Source organism: Dendrobates tinctorius, unplaced genomic scaffold, assembly GCF_039654945.1.
Source record: "Dendrobates tinctorius isolate UK_male_01 unplaced genomic scaffold, ASM3965494v1 ptg000236l, whole genome shotgun sequence".
Lineage (NCBI taxonomy): Eukaryota > Metazoa > Chordata > Amphibia > Anura > Dendrobatidae > Dendrobates > Dendrobates tinctorius.
Window position 1 is genome coordinate 1,520,936 of NW_027361903.1, and position 20,834 is coordinate 1,541,769.

The 20,834-nt window shown below is 49.7% G+C and overlaps 1 protein-coding gene across 1 annotated transcript; it reads right to left on the reverse strand.

The window, feature by feature from the left end:
- Positions 1 to 2,952: 2,952 nt before the first annotated feature.
- LOC141060371 (pancreatic lipase-related protein 2-like) lies at positions 2,953 to 19,417 on the reverse strand. The gene is made up of 12 exons (XM_073556577.1): positions 19,291 to 19,417; positions 17,670 to 17,824; positions 17,000 to 17,125; positions 16,793 to 16,927; positions 8,078 to 8,186; positions 7,849 to 7,968; positions 6,383 to 6,508; positions 6,192 to 6,310; positions 5,416 to 5,539; positions 5,201 to 5,312; positions 4,960 to 5,127; positions 2,953 to 3,055 (listed from the first exon to the last, which is right to left on the reverse strand). The coding sequence occupies exons 1-12, from the start codon at positions 19,343 to 19,345 to the stop codon at positions 2,983 to 2,985; spliced, it is 1,422 nt and encodes a 473-aa protein (XP_073412678.1). The 5' UTR covers positions 19,346 to 19,417; the 3' UTR covers positions 2,953 to 2,982.
- Positions 19,418 to 20,834: the final 1,417 nt, after the last annotated feature.

The window sequence follows — 20,834 nt, forward strand, 5'->3', positions numbered from 1 at the left end:
CGTCACCTCCCACCTACAGACAGGTGCACACTGTATTCTGCAGATTACTGCTCCACTGGTCGCTGCAGACCTTTGCTTACATTATGTTATCACTGTGTAAACCTACAACCTCTGACAGCCTGCAGTGTTCGGGTATGTTAGGAGTGGTAGTTTCTCAGCCCCTGGACACGCAGTGGGTTTATCCGCGGCCTGTGATGGCAGCTGCCACTGGTGCAGTAACTGAAGCCTTCACTGATCGCTGCAGATTTCCTGCTGCCAGTACCAAAGTCAATGAGAAATGTTTACTCAGAGATTAGAGGAATTCTCTGCTGACGAGAAGATCATGCACCCGGATACACCAGAATCTTCCCCGTCATTAAGAAATGGGTGGCGGAGCTGGCACAGGGTTACAGGTGAGAAGCCAGACCCTGAGCATCACCAGTACAACCTGCCCCCTCGAACGAAGATGAAAACTCACCACTGCTCCCAGCATGCCCGAAACACAACATGCCAGGAGTAGTTTTATCATTTTATATCTACGAGGTCAAACCAAGGGACTAATGGTAAAAGCCCCGCACAGGATCCTCACCCCCGTTGACCCGGCTCCTGAAAGTCCTAGAACCAGACCCTATCCCCTCTGGCCCACAGTCGCCATTTCTGCACTTGTGCTTTTCCCATTGCTGTCTGACGACGCATTTATGGGATTTATGATCAGTGACGTTCACTTACTATATAAGGTCCTGGGAAAACAATCGTGGCGTATAACGGTGAAAAATCAAAGTGGGAGCCGTTCGCTCCGCACCCAGACGTAGAGAATACCCAACTGTGACCGTCCCGAGCAGGACACCACAATCTGTCATAGTACCCTGTGCGGCAGATATCGTCATAGGAGGCGCAGACGATCCAGGACCGGCCGCCGATTATCGATCACGGTCTGCAATTCATGAAAAAAATAAATGTCGCCTTCCCTTAATTTAGTAAAATTAATCTGGAGCCGGTTTCTGCAGCTCAGTACCCTCACCTGTGTGCGCCTCATCCACCTAAATGGCAGGTTCTCCGCATCATGGCTCTTCACTTGTGAGATATCTTTGCAAGTGTAATATTCCGTCACAGTGCAACATCCACCCCTCCAGAAGAAAAAAAAAAAAAAAATATCGTAAATTAATCAAGGAAACTTGTTTTCAAGAGACCTCGCAATTACAAAATTCGTAATGCGTGCGTTAAAGGAAAGGGGAGTGGACATGCTGATGATTGTGCACTCAGATGCCAAGGAGGGGGGCAGGGGCGCCTATGCCTGTTGCTGGAGCACAAGAAACACCTATACACGGCATATAAGCTCCTGACCCACGTTGTAGGGAGGCACAGTACACCACTTCTGAAGCCAGATCAGTGTGAACAGGTGGTCTGTAGGAAAGCAGATGTTTCCAGCAGACCTGGCAGCACCACCCAGTCTTCCACATAGTCCAGACTCACCGGCCTAAAGTCTGAAGCATTTAATCCTCACCCTGATCCTCCTTGTCAAGTACCAGGAGACCTGCGATCCCACACTAGGACACTGAGGAGATCTTTACAACCCCTTTAAATTTTTCACTATTTGTTTCATTGCAGCCATTTGGTAAATTCAAAAAAGTTGATTTTTTTTCTCATTAATATACACTCTGCACCTATCTTGACTGAAAAAAAAAAAAGTAGAAGTTTTTGCAAGTTTGTTAAAAAAAGAGAAACTGAGATATCACGTAGATTAGCCCACACCAGACGGCAGCAGCACAAATTGTTTGAATGAGGCCCAGCCTTTGTTGCCCTTCAGGGATGTATGGATGACCCTGCTTATAATTTTTGGCAGAATTTGCACCATTTGTCTAGGAGTACCAGAACATGACAATTTGAACAGAAATGTGTTTGACGCCCTCACTTATTTTTAATACTGGGTATATCTCAGTCCCTCTTTTACATCACATTTTCACAGTTCTTGCTTCCTTCATAAATTACACTGACATTTCCAATTTAATAAAATTGCAATTTGTTTCCTTTTTTAATTTATTTTGCTTTATATGCAAGTCATTGCACAGGAAAGAATGTTCTTAAAGTTTTTTTTTTTTCCCCCTTTAAGCTCCAATTTGTCAATTTTGAAGGTTTTATTGTCAATCCTTACAGTGGAGTTAAAGTGTGACCCCATTGTTCTCAGCAGCGATCTGGGGGTCAGGGATACTGTTGAGGGTCCTCACCATGCTGTTTTCTTTCCATTATGTACTTTCCCCACCCATTTTAATCTCCCAGACGTTCTTGTAGGCTACCTGGTGGGTAGCCACTTCTCAGTTAGAGGGAGTTCAGTGTCAGCCAGAGAGAAGTAGGGTTCAGGCGAGATGGTGGGCTGCTAGAGACAGCATATGCCTAACATTCGAGGTAGTGAGAGGTCAAATGGAAATCCCTTATGGACATGACAACAGCACCCAGAACCCAGTGCTCAGGCCATGTACCATGGAGCGTCACCCTATAGCCCACAGAGACCGCCCTTGTCTGTAAAGTGCCATAGCACAACCGGACAGCAGCTTGGTGTTGGCTACTGCTGGCGGACACTTTACACCACTGACTGGGTGCTGGGCAGGGGGCCCCCCCAGTCACCCTTGGATAGGGGAGGACTTCCCTTTATTCGTCAGACATGACTGCACCCAGACAGTAAGGGCGATACCCAGCATACAGGGGCCCGTGTGTATCATGTACCCAGGTCACAGTGCCAGGTCAGAGTCATATGGCACTGGATTGTCCTCACTCCTGCAACAGGAGAGTACAGGCCAGGAAGCTCTACAGTTGGGACAGGGTGATACCTGCTGCTCGGCCGAGGGATCTCATCGGCCCCACTCATATCTGATGCCAAGCAGCCCGAGACCCTTTAATGTCAGGACACCAAGTCCAAATTCCACTCCCCCCCCCCCCCAGGGGGAAAAAATAAAATTGTAAACCCTCAGATAGGACTGTTTGTATTATGCAGATTTTATTCTGTGCTCAGTACAAGGTACAAGGGTCAAGCTTTTGCTGGATTCCTTCTTTCGTCACTTCATCACCACAGAAGAGATATCTGGAAGGAAAGACATGAAAGTCAATGTCATAAAGATATCCAGGATCCTGCTCATAAGGCTCCACAACATCATGGCGGTCAGGAGGAGGAAACTACAGACTCCCAATAATCAGCACCACCAGGTGCAGCTGAACCCCCAAACTGCTCCAATCCTAATCAAGAAAAAAAAAAAAAAAAGAGCCACCAAGACCGGGCCATCTACCTCCCCAATCCCAAGGAACTACAGTTTAAAGAGCCTCTTTCAGTACAGAATGACTGTTCACACCAAGCACATGTGCATCTGGAGTGCCCACCAGGGCCATGGAGTACTCTGTACTGGGCCGCTTCTTAAAGGGGCAGTGTGACAGCAGCGGTGACCCAGTACGTGGCCCTGGGCATCCAATAAGAGGGGTATATTTACAGGGGATGAAAAAAAAAAAAAAAAAGCAAGAGTTTTTGTAGCAAAGTGTTCGTGACACCACCTGTGGTTTCTGGTCAGAGGCAACCAGCACTGCAGTGCAGATCTTCTGGGACTGATGGTGATGCAGCAGAGTTGGAATAGCTCTCCACAGGCAGAGCTGTTGTCCCAGGACAGTAGTTGTTATCAAAGATGTTATGTTTGCTGATGGTGGATGTAGCAGTGCTGAGTCAGTATTGAGGCACGAATTCAGAGGACACAGCTGGGTGCAGTTCCAAAGCTTTACTCACAGTTCTGGCATGCACAGGTGCCCACTTGGTGCCATGTCCTTCAGTGAGGGGCTCAGTCAACTCCCAGGCAGATGAAGCACACCTTTCCAGCACTCCCTTCAGTATATGCCTTTCCCTGACCGTCTCACTATGTTGCCTTCTCGCCTCTTCCTACACAACACCTCACAGTCAGTGTCCCAGGCCAGCAGCCGCGGACCTTGTTGGATAACGTGCACAGTTCGTTTCCTCGCTCCCTTTTCGGCGACAATAACTGTGGTTAGTGGCTGTGACCCCCTAAAGTTGCCACAGCTGTCAGCTTGCTATCCACACCCTGTTGTCCACTCCACTAGGCTAAGGGGCTTAGACCCCTCCGCGACCTGATCCCTCCACCTGATCTCCGTCAGCGTGGAACGAGCCCCATGGGAGGCCTACGCTCTGCCTCTGGGATCCCTTCCCTCTACAGGGAGCTTCCTTCAATCTCTTCTCCATCCAGCAGCAGTATTCCCCCCCCCCCCCCCCCCCCAACTAGGTGCTACTCCAACTATGCCCTTCCACTTCTCCCCCAGGGGATAACTGATAAAGCTCCACCCACCTCCTAACACCTTTTCCTATCCAGCAGGGATGAGATCATCCTTCATTAGGGTCCTTCCAGGGTGCCCTGCTGCTATAAGTGAGTGTTGGATGCAGGTGTAATTGCGGTCAGGTGCCTCCTTCTTACCTGGGTAGTGGGATACCACACCTCTGGATGAGGTGCAGTTCTTCTGTGGCAACTGAACCCTCAGGGGCGCCACACATCATGGCAGCCAGTCATTTACATACACCTTCCCACCCATCTCTGCCCTCCTCAGCCAGAGCTGTCAAAGAAGAAGGCAGAGAGATGCAAGCGAAGCAGGTGAGAAGGTGAATTTCAGCGACTGACTGCCATGAAGCACCAACACTTCGTTTGTGCCGACCGGAGACCTGCCTGAATAATGGGGACAGAGACCACGGCCCTGCATAGGAGACCTACCTGAATGAAAGCTTCCTGTTCTGGACTGTAGAACAATGAAACCTCCATACCACAGGTCCTGCCATGACAGAGCAATGGCCACCCAGATGGGACACAAGGCCATGTACGGAGGACTTCCACATCCAGATTGCATGATTCACTTCAGTGAAATCCCCCCCCCCCATACTGACCTCATGCCATGCCGGAGGGTCAGAGAAGACAAGTGAGGCTGTGGCCGCCTTCTACTTACGTTGCTTTGCTGGGCCCATGTTCTACAGCTATGGCCGTGGCCCCCAGGGTTGCCTGGATGACATAAATAGCCTCCTTGTGCCAGATAAACTCCACTTGGATGACTGGGTGAGTGTCCATTTCCACATCAATTAGGGCGGAATAAGATTTCCCAGAGTGAATAAATCCACTAGAGACAGAAACAGGGCCTTACAGTAGTCCTCACGAGTCAGTGACTAGTCACGTGATGAGCGGTGACCTACCTGTGCACTTTGTGCTGAGGAGAACAACCAACCTTCCCGCACAGAGAGACACTGAACGAGCCCATAACAAACATGCTCCCAGTGATATTGACCATCACCCAGTACCTCCAGCCTGGAAGGCAGAATAAGCGTCAGATGTTACAAGTCCTTAGTGTTTATGGTCAAACCAACACATCAACGCAAGCTGGATTCACCACCATGATCCCTCCACCTACGTAGCAGGTTCTCCACATCACCGGTGTTCAGAAAGAAGACTTTACTGGTGGGATCTTTAGCGTAAGAATCAGCGAAGTATCCCATCATGGCGCAGCTTCCATTACAGCACGGGAATCCAGCACCCTGCAAGAGACAGTTCTGCTGATCAATAACCAATGCTGCACCTCCGCCTCGGATCAAGCTAGACGAGCTGTGCCGAATCTACAGTGAAAATGGGCAAAATGTCCTGTGTGATTAACATTAGTGGGTCAGGACATTGGGCAGAGGCCACAGACTGAAGAGTAACACAAGAGAAAGGCATCAGAAGCCTCACATCCCAGGCAACAAGGGAAGGCATGACCCAGTGCTAGGAGAACCAGCTGACCCAGTGCACGACCTGCGAGTATTCACCATCCCAGGAGGAAGAAGAGTCCTCCAGGTCATCACGTCCAAGAGGCATCAGAACAGAGTCTCTGTACATTTCCACTGGAGGATTACTAATGTCACACCAGAGTCCGGTCAGTTCTGCACGACGCACCCGCCGGCAAGTCATACTCTATGTTGATCTTGAGTAGACTCTGGTTTGTTCACCCCAAGGTCTGTGACCTTAAAGCCACCGGTGTGTCATTTGATGTGATCTACATGACCCCCCCCCCCCCAAAAAAAAAAAAAAAAAAAAAAAAAAAAAAGGGGAAGAGAAAAAAGTAGATTTGCCCATATCCCCAACAAAAGGCCCTTGGGTAGGCGCCTGGTGAGGCAAACAGCTGCCATATGTGCACATTAGAGTGCCACTTACCGCCTGGAAGTTGCTATATGAGGGCCCTGGGTAACCCACAAACCCATTAGGAAAGAGGATACTTTGTGTAAATAACGCGACACTCCGCTGATGACTACACATCATCTTCTCTTCGATTCCTGAAATTCAAGTTATGACCATTAGAAATCCCACCAGATTAGAGCCGACACCAGGAGGAGAGTGCCCATTACCGTCTATCACATTGTCCAGGTCCCCAAGCCTCAGGTAAGATTTTGAACACCCCGGCTGTTCCTGCCCTCCATTGGGAAAGAAGTCAAGATGACCAACCAACTGGCTCATCCCAAACCCACCAAGATCTGGAAAAAAAGTGGGGCACAGGATTAGAGACCCCATAATTATAACAGAACAAGCACCCAGTCATGCTCAAGACCATTACAACTACAGCCTGCAGGGATGAAGTCAACCATCTGTCTGCCATAATTCAAGGAGAAAACAGATCAGACAATTAATGGTGTTTACCACCTGCGCAAATGCTGCGTGTGGGATCACAGGATTTAGACTGCAAGTAACAGGACGTAAAGAAGGGCAGCCAAAAATACAAATGCAAATAGAAAATGACAAAGTGGAGGTAGAAATAAGTAGAAGTGTCCCCGAGTATGGCTACCTGACTGGCCCTGGAAATCTCATGTGGCACGTGCAGCAGTTGCACAGGTGGTCTTATAACCATTACAGCTTCAGAGTGTATTATGGGCTACTAATTTTTTCTACTATCTATCCGGCAGGACTCTGTAGCCTGTAGTATTTGTAAAAGGATTTATTCTGGCACGCTTGTGTGTGGTACTTTTTATGTACTTGAAAATTTTATATATATTAGCTGGAGAGCCCGGCGCTGCCCGGGCATAGTAACAAACTGGTTAGTTATAATTATCCTCCATCCCATAATCCCGTGCCCATATACCCATTACACATCCTCCATCCCATAGTCCCATGCCCATATACCCATCACACATCCTCCATCCCATAGTCCCGGGCCCATATACCCATCACACATCCTCCATCCCATAATCCCATGCCCATATGCCCATCACATATCCTCCATCCCATAGTCAACCATTGTGACATCATAATGAGGGGCGGGGCTTGACGCGCACACACTTTTTCCCCCCATTATGTAGATAGGGGCAAAATTGTTTGGTGAATTGGAACGCGCGGGGTTAAAATTTCGCCTCACAACAAAGCCTAGGACGCTCTCGGGGTCCAGACGTGTGACTGGGCCAAATTTTGTGGCTGTAGCCACACACACTTGAGCTTTCTTTATACATTAGATATTACACATACGTCTTGTCCGGCATACTTACCCAGTAATGGAGTTTTGATAGTTGTCTGATATGGTCTTGGCTCAGGGGTGTGATATTGATTATGTTCAGTTTAGGTTTTTAAATGATTTTTCTATACACTCTCTCAGGTTTCTAATAACTTATTTGTACGCATTTCATTTCTATTGCATACCGTTATTTGTCTGGTCTGTTTTCTGCTTGAATTATGGCTCTTTCCATACAAGGTTTTGCTCCCTAGTATTTGCTTAACATTTGTTGACGGATGAATATATTTTGTAGCACAACCATCTGTCCTCCATGACAGTGGAAGCCTTCATTTACCGAGGGTCAAATATAAGAAGTGGCCCCAGAACACCCACCGAATTTGACAGTAGTCGGAGATCCATCAGTATGAATGATGTCCACCAGTACTGCGTCAGAGGGGTCCAAGCGCACCTCAGGTGGGGTGTGCGCAAAGTAGGGTCCTGCAGGGTCCAACCCTTAAAGATGACAAAAAAATTAAAAAATAATGTTAAAAAAAAAATCACTGCCAATATGACTCCACAGAATCTGAGCGCTCCAAGATGTAGAGTTAGGAAGCCGCCCTACCGGATATCCGAGCGATTCCTGGACGCCTCTTTCCAGCTTCTCCAGCAACCTGCGCTCCCAAACTGTGCCCGATCAGGTGGATGCTACTCAGTGGGTGACTGTAGTGATCCTGTGGAGACGCCAAAGGAGTTAGAGAATTTTTAAATTATATATAAACCTTCCTTCTCACCCTCACTGGGGGAGGTCTTTGTTGTCCTTCCTCATTCTCGAGTCCTCTACCAGATGCCTGGGCGTGTGAGGGTTCTGCACAGGACCTTAGTTGTTCCCAGCATTGCGCTTTTCTGGACAGAGAGCTCAGATGTTGCTCCTGGGATCTCTTGTAGCCATTTTCCCCCCCATCTTCGGGGTCACTGCTCCAAGTGCTCCCATCACCACTGGAATCACTGTTGCCTTCACCTTGCACATCTTCTTGACAGTTTCTTTAGCCAATGGCAGTTGTTCAGTCCCATCCTCACACTCTCCACTGCCCTCTAATGGTCAAACTCCAATATTACATTCTTCCTCTTTATCTCCATCTGTTTCCCCATCTTTCACTAACAGTCCAACCACAATACACTACACCTCTGCCTTCCCACTGCAGACAGGTCTGCCCGTCAGTCCACCTTCCCTACACTACTCCTTCCTTTATCCATTGTCGTCCTCGACAATCTTGTCTCCCTCTTTTCCGTTCTGAAACTTCCCCACCTTTTGTCAGACCGGTTGCTGAGCCAGGCCCGCAATACACAGGGGCTTAACCAAACCGGGAGCAATAGTGCTCCGAGTAGCTTGCGGCTTACTCGCCAGCGCATACGCAACCATGACAATTCCTTCAGGTTGGGTTAGAGCCATCCTGACTACTCTACAGATGCATACCTCCTACTTCTCTCCCTTTCTGTCACCTTCTTTCATTCGGACCGCCATGACCGAGGCCCTAACCGGGTCATCGTCCGCGTCCTCCTGTCTTTTGTGGGGGTGTAAGTCTAGTACTCGGGGTCTGACCTAGGGACTGTTGTCTGCTCTACTCCCATCCGTCTCTTCTGTCCTGTCAAGTTTAGTCATGGTCGGTGTTTTCCCTCTTTACTCTCAGTACTGGGACCTGTTGGACATCATTTTGCATACAGATAACATTCCCAAATTAACTATATATACACACACACTAAACAGTTTTGCAACTATACTCTTGTTTTAAATGCTTCTACTTTTAAACACACCCCCCCCCCCCCCCCCCCCTTTTTTTTTTTTTTTTTTTTTCTTTTTTTCAGCATTTTTTAAACACCACATAACATTATAAACCTTGGTGCTCCCCCATTCCTTTGGAGAGAGCTCTCCTCCCAGTATGCATCCCTGTTACATCAGGAGTGGGCTACTTATACCCCATCAAGGACTTAGAACTGTCCCCCATGCCATGCAACGGTGTACAGCAGTCCATTTTCACGGATACTCCAGGCCACCTCCTGGCGGCCGATTCTTCGCCAACAACAAGGGACTCCACAGCCGTGGAGTCTCTGGGATGCTTGTAGTGTATCTGGGCCTCGAGTGTCCCTAATGCCCGAGACCCAGGAGTCCTTGTCTCTTTATGGGGGCTCATACCCCTCAGGGTAGGTAATGACTGCTACCGCATAGTAGCTGCGGGGGAAATAGTCCTTGTAATAGGAGGAGACGAGGTCGCCCTCCCACAGATCCCGGCCGTGCTTGATAGATTAAAATATATTTAAATAAATTCTGTAGCTGGTGGCGAGGTCCCGAATGAAGCAATAGCCCATGGCGGTATCCATATACACCAGCCGCCCGTACGACCGAGGGGTAGACATGGCGGCCTTCCCCTTCTCGTGGAGCAGCGCCCACACCTCCCGCTCTTTGGCCTTCTGCTCGATAATCTCCGCAACCCAGGCGGAGGGTCCGGTATAAGCCGCAGAGTCCAGTTGGCAGGCCGCTATCGAGAATGGAGCAGAGGTGGCTGCAGACATCGGGGAGCAGGCCGCGACAGAGGCGGCCACAGGCATCGGAGGGTAGGCCACAGCCGGGATCAAGGTGGCCGTGGGCTCCGATGAGTAGGCTGCAGGCGAGGCCATGGATGGGACAGTGGCGGCCGCGGATGCTGGTAAGTAGGCCGCGGTGATCTGAGGCGGGTCGGAAGTGACAGCAGGCCCCGATAGATAGGCCGCAGCTGGAAGACGGAGCGCGGCAGGGATGGCTGCAGGTTGGTTCCAGGTGGCTCGGGGGTCGTTGGCAGGAGCTGCAAAGTCTTCTGGGGCCGGGAAGGCCGAGGGCCGGTGTCAGGGCCCTGGGGCCTGTCTTGTGCATGGGGCGTGGGATCTGCCTGCGGTGCTGCTGGCTGGGCCGGGCCGGGGGAACGCTCACCTTCCCCGGCTCGCTTTCCCACAGCTCCTTCAGCAGCTGTTGGTCTTCACCCCCACCGTCTGGTGGGGTCGGCCTCCTGGCTGGTGGCTCCGCAGGGAGGTTCTGTGACGATTCCTCCAGCAGCTGTTCCAGCAGGATCCAAATTCGCTCCTCTTCCCTGGTAGGCATCCGAGGTGACGAGAGCGGCTCCGAGGGACAGGTCTCTTGACGGGACTCAACCTCCTGACGCCATCTCCATTTCAGGCATCCGAGACCACGGCAGCTGCAGCGTCGCATCTTGCCCGAGTTCCCGAAGCTCAATGGCGCCAAGCAGCCGCACCCAGTCTCTCCACCGGGGCCACTCCTGTTCTTGGGTGGGGTATTGAGCAGCCTCTCCACCCATCTTCCAGGGTCCAGCATGGGAGGGCGGCTGTCTCCAGATGTAGGCCACTCCCCCCAGGGGCGGGTGCGACAGTCCCAGGTTGTCCAATGTTGCTGCAAACTCCTGAGCTTCTTTTCGGTGCTGAAATGCCACAGCCATTTTAACAAAGCACTTTTCCGCTCCGGATCCACTTGATGACAGCCAGCAATCCAGTTTTTTTGTAATCCACAAGGAAAAAAGCAACTTGGGTCCTTTGGTTCTTCTGACGCAGGCTTGCCGCAGAAGATGATGTATTTGCGGCAATGATCCTGCCGACTACGCCAAATGTAGGTAGGGGGACCGACAGGGGGGGGGTGGTCCGTTACTGGCCGCAGACTGACTCGAGACAGACAGGATCGTGTCCAACAGGTCTTTATTGATCGTACTTTCCACAACCCGCAGCTCCACACAGCAGCTGCTCGACTCTGCACACAGGCCTGGGTACCTTCACTTTCTTCCTCTAGCTAATTAACGTCCCTCGTGGCTCTTCCACTGTGGCTGCCCTAGGCCTACCACCACAGCGTTTTACCAGTCTGAGTCCATTCGTTTTATGGTACCCCAGTCTGTCTGTCTGCGGCCCCTCCTGTCAGGGCCACCCGCCGTGACCCGTTTCCACTGTCAGTCCCCTCCGGAGCTTCTTTTCTGTCCTCCCTCCTCAGCAGACCTTCCTGTCTCCAGTGCTCCTCTCATTGACTGACCTTTCCAGAACCTTCTCTCAGCTTTTTATCCATCACGTTCTGGTAACCCCGCCCCCCCATGACTTGACAGTTTCTTTAGCCAATGGCAGTTCAGTCCCATCCTCACACTCTCCACTGCCCTCTAATGGTCAAACTCCAATATTACATTCTTCCTCTTTATCTCCATCTGTTTCCCATCTTTCACTATAACAGTCCACCCACAATACGCTACACCTCTGCCTTCCCACTGCAGACAGGTCCGCCCATCAGTCCACCTTCCCTACACCGCTATGATTAGCTCCTCTGTGCTGTCTCGGAGTCCAGCTTTCTCCAGCCATTAGTAGGATTTCTCCATGTCAGCCACCTTCATTATCTGTCAGTGGTTCATCCCATGAAGCGGCTTGTCTTGACATGGTGCTTTATGTTCCTGTTCTTCCATCCAGATCTGTTTCTCTTGCTTCCTTAGGCTTTCTCTTAGCATCTCATCTTTTGGTGCCATTCTCCTCATGTATTCCTGGATACTCCTCGTTTCATCCATGATGGCGGCTTGGATGCTTATCAAGCCTCGACCACCCTCCTTTAATAATACATTTTATTTCTATAGCGCCGACATATTCCGCAGCACTTTACATTTCAGAGGGGACTTGTGCAGACAATAGACATTACAGCATAACAATAATCACATACAGTAGATTATAACAAACAAGAGGAGTGAGGGCCCTGCTCCCAAGCTTACAGTCTATGAGGAAAGAGGGAGACACGAAAGGTGGGTGGTAACAGTTGCCCTGATTGTATGGACCAGCCATAATGTTTAGTGTGTAACAGTACAGACACAGAGGGCTAATGGATGCATAAAGCATGTGGGAACATGATGCGGGGAACCTGGTTATGGTAAAACTTTTGGCTGTGCCACACAGGGATAGATTAGGTTAATGTGTTGAGGCGGTAGGCCAGTCTGAATAAATGCGTTTTCAGGGCACGCTTAAAATTGTGGGGATTGGGGACTACTCGTATTGACCTGGGAAGTGCATTCCAAAGAATTGGCACAGCACGTGTAAAGTCTTAGAGACGGGAGTGGGAGGTTCTGATTATTGAGGATGCTAACCTCAGGTCATCAGCAGAATGGAGGGCGCGGGTAGGGTGGTATACTGAAACAATGGAGGAGATGTAGGGTGGTGCTGAGCCATTGATGGCTTTGTGGGTGAGGGTAATAAGTTTATACTGAATTCTGGAGTGGATGGGTAGCCAGTGTAATGACTGGCACAAGGTAGAGGCATCGGTGTAACGATTGGTGAGGAATATGATCCTGGCTGCAGCATTCAAGACAGATTGGAGAGGGGTGAGTTTGGTAAGAGGGAGACCGATTAGAAGAGAGTTACAATAGTCGAGACGAGAATGAATGAGAAACAGTCAGAGTTTTTGCTTAGTCAAAAGTAAGAAAAGGTTGAATTCTAGAAATGTTTTTGAGGTGCAGATGACAAGAGCGAGCCAGTGATCGAATGTGGGGGGCAAAGGAAAGCTCGGAGTCAAGTATGACCCCAAGACAGCGGGCATGTTGCTGGGGAGTAATAGTGGAGCCACACACGGAAATGGCAATGTCGGGTATCGGTACATTAGTAGAGGGAGGAAACACCAGGAGTTCAGTCTTTGACAGGTTCAGTTTCAGATATAGTGAGGACGTGATGTTAGACACAGCGTTTAGACAATCGCCGGTGTTTTCTAGAAAGGCTGGCGTGATGTCAGGAGAAGCGTATAATTGGGTGTCATCAGCATAGAGATGGTACTGGAAACCAAATCTACTGATTGTTTGACCAATAGGGGCAGTATGCAAGGAGAAGAGGGGGCCTAGAACCAATCCTTGAGGAACCCCAACAGTAAGGGGAAGGTGAGAGGAGGAGGAATCGGCAAAAGATACAGTAAAGGAGCAGTCAGAGATAGGAGGAGAACCAGGAGAGAGCGGTGTCCTTGAGGCCAATGGAATGGAGCATAGTGAGGAGGAGCTGATGATCCACAGTGTCGAATGCTGCAGAGAGATCCAAGAGAATTAGCATGGAGTAATGACCATTAGATTTAGCTGTTAGTAGATCATTAGAGACTTTAGTGAGGGCAGTTTCAGTAGAGTGTAAGGAGCAGAAGCCGGATTGGAGAGGGTCGAGAGGAGAGTTATCAAAGAGATAGCTGATAAGACGGGAGTGGACCAGGCGTTCCAGGAGTTTAGAGATGAAGGGAAGATTAGAGACAGGTCTATAGTTAGTGGCACAGCTTTGGTCGAGGGATGGTTTTTTTTTAAGTAGTGGATGTATGATGGCATGCTTAAATGAGGGAAAGATACCAGAAGAGGTTAAATATTTTAGTTAGGTGAGGGGTGACAGCAGGGGAAAGGGACTGGAGGAGATGTGATGGAAATGGGTCCCTGATGCAAGAGGTTGGGCAAGAAAATGCAAGGAGCCTGCTTACTTCTTCTGTGACTGGTTCAAAATCAGAGAGTGAGCTAGATGCAGTGGGCGAGGGAGGACAGTGCATGGTATGAGGTGATTGGGAGATCACCGACAGGAAATTGTCAATTTTTTCTTTGAAGTAATTGGCCAGATAGTCAGCTCGGAGCTCCATGGTTGGGGCCTGTACTCTTGGGTTGGTATACAATCTTTGGGTGCTAGACTTGGGGTGGAGACCACCATGCATTGTGAGGAGCTTTCGTGTCTTCACATCTGCAGCTTCCATCTCTTCTTTTGGCCGGCACACTATGCCAGCAGGGTGTCACGGTCAACGCGTGTCTGGAAGCAGATGTTACCGCAAGGCGAACCCATAACACACGTGACCCTGGATACAGCGCCTCCAGTGGCGAATTTAAACAGGGGCCCTGCAATAGGGACGTGGAGACCTCCTGCACTCCCCTGAGCCAGTGTCCCTGCACTCCTCACATTCCCTGTACAGGCTCCGCACGCGAACCTTAAACCCTTGCTCGCCCTGACCCTAAACCCTCACTAGGGAGTAGGTCGGTGCGGAGACTAATCCCACCGCTGCACTAACACCACATAAGGAAAGAAGACAATACAGGGGAAACACCACTTAGCTTTGCTCTGTTGCGTACGCTCCTAGCAACAGAGCCCACCACCTGCATGCGTCTTCTCCTCCACCCGGATCCATCACCATAACAGGATCCTTCACCATAGTGCAGCCTTGGAGCAGGGTCCATCACCAGTTGCAGCAGTCCAGCCACAGAGTCCCAAAGATGAGTCAGCCTCTGCCAAGAATCTAAGCATGCTTGAGTCCAGCTCTCAGCAACCAAGTCGAGCATGCCGAGTGCAACTCTCTCCATAGTCACCACTCCACCAAGCCATGCACGCACTTCCCGCCGACACCATAAACTGCGACTCCTCCACGCCATGCCAGCAATTCCTGCAGACACCATTAGCTGCCACTCGTCTCCTCTGGCTGACTCCTCTTCAGCTCCATCCTTCCACCAGGCTCTCACAAACTCAGAATCAATGAATGAATATCACCACCAGTGATTGCACACCCTGAGACTCATTTATAGAGCCCCACACCTGATTCATAATTACATGCACATTAAACCTAAAGTGCGATACCACTAACCACCACCGGGGACAGTCAAGTCACTTTGGCAACTTGCCAAAAGGAAAAAAAGTTCACTCTGTGCTTTTAAAACTGTCAGATCCACTTCAGATCATGACACAGGGTATCTGATGACTGGCAGGGCATATGTATTGATGGCGCGGATTTTATTATTCTCATTGAGCTGGCTCTTCAGGACCTGTCTTACCCTTTGACGGTATTTGGTTGTTGCTGCTTTCCTCACCTCCTCATCATGGTTACCGTATCCCTGTGGGATGCAGAGATACTTGTAGCATGTCTGTACATCTGCTATGTGCCCTGCTGGCAATTCCACTCCATCAGTCTTGACTACTTTCCTTCTCTATTACCAACCAGCCCCACCTCTCCAGTCTGGAGGACATCCCAATGTCTTCACTGTAAATCCTTGTCAGGTGGATCAGTGAATAGATGTCTCGTTAGTTTTTCGCATACAACTTGATGTCATCCACGTAGAGGTGGCTGATGGCGCTTCCTCTCTTGAACTTGTATCCATAGCCAGACTCTAACTATCTGACTGAGGGGGTTCAAGCCTATGCAGAACAGCAATGGGGACATCGCATCACCTTGCTATATGCCGCATTTGATGGTCACTTGTGCTAGTTGTCTTGAGATGACTTCCAATGTTGTTCTCCATAGCCCCATTGAGATTCTGAGGAAGCTTCTTAAATTTCCTGTTTTTGTTGTAGAGAGCCAAGCACTCACAGATCCATGTGACATTGAGTCATAGGCCTTCCTGTAGACACTCCAGGCTGTGCAGAGATTGGTCTGTCTGGATCTTGAGTCTTGAGCGACTGCTACTAGGAGCTGGTGCTTAGAGCCTCTGGTGTCGGTCCTGATGCCTTTGAGCTGGATTCCTGTACTGGTTTACATGGTTCTGTAGCTTGGTGGTTATGATGCCTGACAGGAACTTCAATGTTGTTGTGAGGCAGGTTATTGGGCGGTAGTTGGATGGAACTGTTCCTTTGTGAGGCTCCTTCATGATCAGCACTGTTCTTCCTTGTGTTAGCCAGACTGGGTGGTGGCCTTCTTCTAGCAGCTGGATCATCTGCTTTGTTATGTGTTCATGTACCGCTGTGAATTTCTTTAGCCGGTAGGTAGGATGGAAGGATCTGCAACCTGGTATATGTCCACTGTTCTGCTGCTGCTCTTTAATGTATAGACACAAAATGAACCATTGTACTCAGTAGGGGCTTAGTCCTCCATATAGTATAATTCACCCCCTTATAGCATAATGCACCCCCCATAGTCCTACATGCAGCAGTATGGCCACTGGCACCGTGTATTATATATTGATACTCACCTTTCCTCTGTACGGTTTCTTCTTCTGAAGGCGGCAGCTGACTTCAGCTTGAAAGTGACAGGAGCACATGAAGTCACTGCCATGGGCTCCCAGTCATGTGTACACCGACGCCAGCTGCTGACCTCTGATTGGCCAGCAGTGTGTATTGCACCAGATGGACACAATACACTTCAGCTGAACGTGCGTCTGCGAAACCACATCCTGCTGAAGTATTTGCTGGTGTCAGATGGCCCTTCACCCGCACCCCTGCCCATGTTCCAAGCAGTGCCCTCCTCCAGCAGAAGTCCCAGTATAATGAAGCCCTGTCCTCACACCCGTATCTGCTCATCCCTGCACCCAGACATCTTTAGGATATCAGCATATAAAACAGTTTGAGAACCCACCCTTAGATAGTCAATAAAATACGCCACTTCTGCTCCGACGACGCGGACGTTGTTGGTGGCTTGTGTGTACATGGCCATCGACCCTCCGATCCAGTCCACGATGAAGCAGTTCAGGTCTGACACCTGCAGCAGAGTCTGGAGTGGAGACACCACAGAGTTATCGGGACAACTCCAGCGCACCGGCCAACCCTACCACCCTGCACTAACCCGGCACATGTCCGGCAGCCAGGCCTTCTCTCCGGCCTCCAGGAATCCGTGGATAACAAAGATGGATTTCCTGTCAGGGTCAAACTTAGTTTCCAAGACTGAAGAGACGTTCAGAGCACGGACCACCTAAAAAAAACAGGACAGATGGCGTTTGGCCTCAATCTTGGGGTGCGGAGGTGGCAGACAGACCCAACCTGGTGCCAAAGAATAAGCTCCAGCACCACACACAAAGCCCCTGGCGTTAAGTGATAGATGGGGCCCTAACATGGTTTTTACATTGGGCCTTAGGAGCCTGGAGATTTACCTCTGATTAATATACAAGACAGCACACCAGCCCCTATGGCACCGCACTACAGAGCTGTGGGCATGCCACGTGCTGCCATATGAGGTCCTGTATAGCACCGGAGATCCTAGTGCTTTATTAGGGGGACACATGGACTCTGGGGGCTGCTAGAGGGGGGACAGCAGATATAGCCTTGTATTCAGTAGCGCCTGGAGGAGGTGCATCGGTACGAGCACCGCCGCCTCCCTACAGATAGTCGTAGGATCCAGCGACTACTACAGCATGCACTGAAGAGGGTCGTGCGGGATTGTCCCCATCGGCCAGTGAAGATCCTCAACATCCCCCTAACAGGACCTTCATCATCCCCCCCAATAAACATGCACTTACTTGGAAGTGTTTGGGGGTCTCTCTAGTGAACAAAAGAAAGCGGGTGTTGATCACTTCTGGCAGCCATGGAAATCTGCTGATGGGCCGCTCCGGGGTGGAGGAGTACGGAGGGGCATCCGAGAAACATCCCAGCCGGTCATAGCAGACCTCTCCAGCTGGAGGGACGGAAGAAACCGAGACCATCACCATTAACTGAGGAAGAGGTCACAGGACGAAAGCAGGAGACCACCTGGTACTGGACCACAGGCGCCGCCAGGACCAGTTACAGGACGGCTCCCTAAGAAAAGAAACGCCTCCACCGCAATCGAGAAGACATTAGTGGCAGGTGCAGCGGTAAACCATACCGCAATGTGTGCATACACAGCGAGCGCAGCTCTGGGGTATAATACAGGAGGTAACTCAGGATCAGTAATGTATGTACACAGTGTCTACACCAGCAGAATAGTGAGTGCAGCTCTGGGGTATAATACAGGAGATAACTCAGAATCAGTAATGTAATGTATGTACACAGTGACTGCACCAGCAGAATAGTGAGTGCAGCTCTGGGGTATAATACAGGAGGTAACTCAGAATCAGTAATGTAATGTATGTACACAGTGACTGCACCAGCAGAATAGTGAGTGCAGCTCTGGAGTATAATACAGGATGTAACTCAGAATCAGTAATGTAATGTATGTACACAGTGACTGCACCAGCAGAATAGTGAGTACAGCTCTGGAGTATAATACAGGATGTAACTCAGGATCAGTAATGTAATGTATATACACAGTGACTGCACCAGCAGAATAGTGAGTGCAGCTCCAGAGTATAATACAGGATGTAACTCAGGATCAGTAATGTAATGTATGTACACAGTGACTGCACCAGCAGAATAGTGAGTGCAGCTCTGGAGTATAATACAGGATGTAACTCAGGATCAGTAATGTAATGTATGTACACAGTGACTGCACCAGCAGAATAGTGAGTGCAGCTCTGGAGTATAATACAGGATGTAACTCAGGATCAGTAATGTAATGTATGTACACAGTGACTGCACCAGCAGAATAGTGAGTACAGCTCTGGAGTATAATACAGGATGTAACTCAGGATCAGTAATGTAATGTATATACACAGTGACTGCACCAGCAGAATAGTGAGTGCAGCTCTGGAGTATAATACAGGAGGTAACTCAGGGTCAGTAATGTAATGTGTGTACACAGTGACTGCACCAGCAGAATAGTGAGTGCAGCTCTGGAGTATAATACAGGATGTAACTCAGGATCAGTAATGTAATGTATGTACACAGTGACTGCACCAGCAGAATAGTGAGTACAGCTCTGGAGTATAATACAGGATGTAACTCAGGATCAGTAATGTAATGTATATACACAGTGACTGCACCAGCAGAATAGTGAGTGCAGCTCTGGGGTATAATACAGGATGTAACTCAGGATCAGTAATGTAATGTATGTACACAGTGACTGCACCAGCAGAATAGTGAGTGCAGCTCTGGGGTATACAGACATATCACATCTCTGAAGGGTTAGGATTTCCAGGCCTCTACTCAGGGACATAGATCTTACAGAGAAGCTTCTGCCATGTGGTGGACATGAGAATATACAGCCGGTATGAACACACTCACCCCTCACAGCCGCCATCATGCCAACCACTAATACCCACTGCAGCCCCATCATCATCCTCCCCGATCATCTGCTCCTCTCTCCAAGGTCCTGGGTGTAAGTCCCTGCTCTGCAGGTGGTGCTCATTCCTCTCACCTGTTCTGACCACTCATCATATTAACCATTTGTGGTGCGTTCAGATGTTACACTTGAGGCCAGGTGACGCTCTGATCAGTGTAGAGGACGGGGTTCAGTGTGTAAAAGTGCTAAAGCCGCGTTCACACGGTCAGTATTTTACATCAGTATTTGTAGGGGTGGTGATGAGATACTTATCAGACTTTTCCTCTCCAGGTTTTTGGCTACAAATATTGAGGTAAATTCTGAATTGTGGCTACTGAGCAGGACGACATTCCGGAACCCAGGAACAGCAGAGTATACGTTGTCTGACCCTACAGATTGCCCCCCAGAGCCTCGTGTCCCTGACACCAGAGATCACAACTTTGATGTTGGTGGATTACCAGCGATCTGTTCCCTTTCTCCTCTCCGTCTCCGGCCTCGTTCACACTGGCCGATAAGTCATCTCCAGTAACGGGACGATTTCTTCTCACTTGTCCTCCGTCACTTCTTCTTCTCAGCAGATATTAATCATTTTCAGAACCATTTACAGTTTCTATGCTACAGAATGGTAATGTGTCCGTAAGAATCGCATGCCATACTGGTGGACTGTATACTGGTGGACTGTATACTGGTGGTCCGCATACTGGTGGTCCCTAAACTGGTGCTCCGCATACTGGTGGTCCGCATACTAGTGGTCCATATACTGGTGGTCTGTATACTGGTGGTCCGTATACTGGTGGTCCACATACTGGTGGTCTGTATACTGGTGGTCCGTATACTGGTGGTCCACATACTGGTGGTCTGTATACTGGTGGTCCCTAAACTGGTGGTCCCTAAACTGGTGGTCTGCATACTGGTAGTCCGTATACTGGTGGTCCGCATACTGGTGGTCCGTATACTGGTGGTCCGCATACTGGTGGTCCACATACTGGTGGTCCGCATACTGGTGGTCCCTAAACTGGTGGTCCGCATACTGGTGGTCCCTAAACTGGTGGTCCGTATACTGGTGGTTCATATACTGGTGGTCCGCATACTGGTGGTCCATATACTGGTGGTCCGCATACTGGTGGTCTGTATACAAATAGTCCACATACTGGTGGTCCCTAAACTGGTGGTCTGCATACTGGTGGTCCGCATACTGGTGGTCTGTATACTGGTGGTCCGCATACTGGTGGTCCGCATACTGGTGGTCCGCATACTGGTGGTCTGTATACTGGTGGTCCACATACTGGTGGTCCCTAAACTGGTGGTCTGCATACTGGTGGTCCGCATACTGGTGGTCCACATACTGGTGGTCCGCATACTGATGGTCCGTATACTGGTGGTCCGCATACTGGTGGTCCACATACTGGTGGTCCATATACTGGTGGTCCGTATACTGGTGGTCCCTAAACTGGTGGTCCGCATACTGGTGGTCCACATACTGGTGGTCCGCATACTGGTGGTCCGC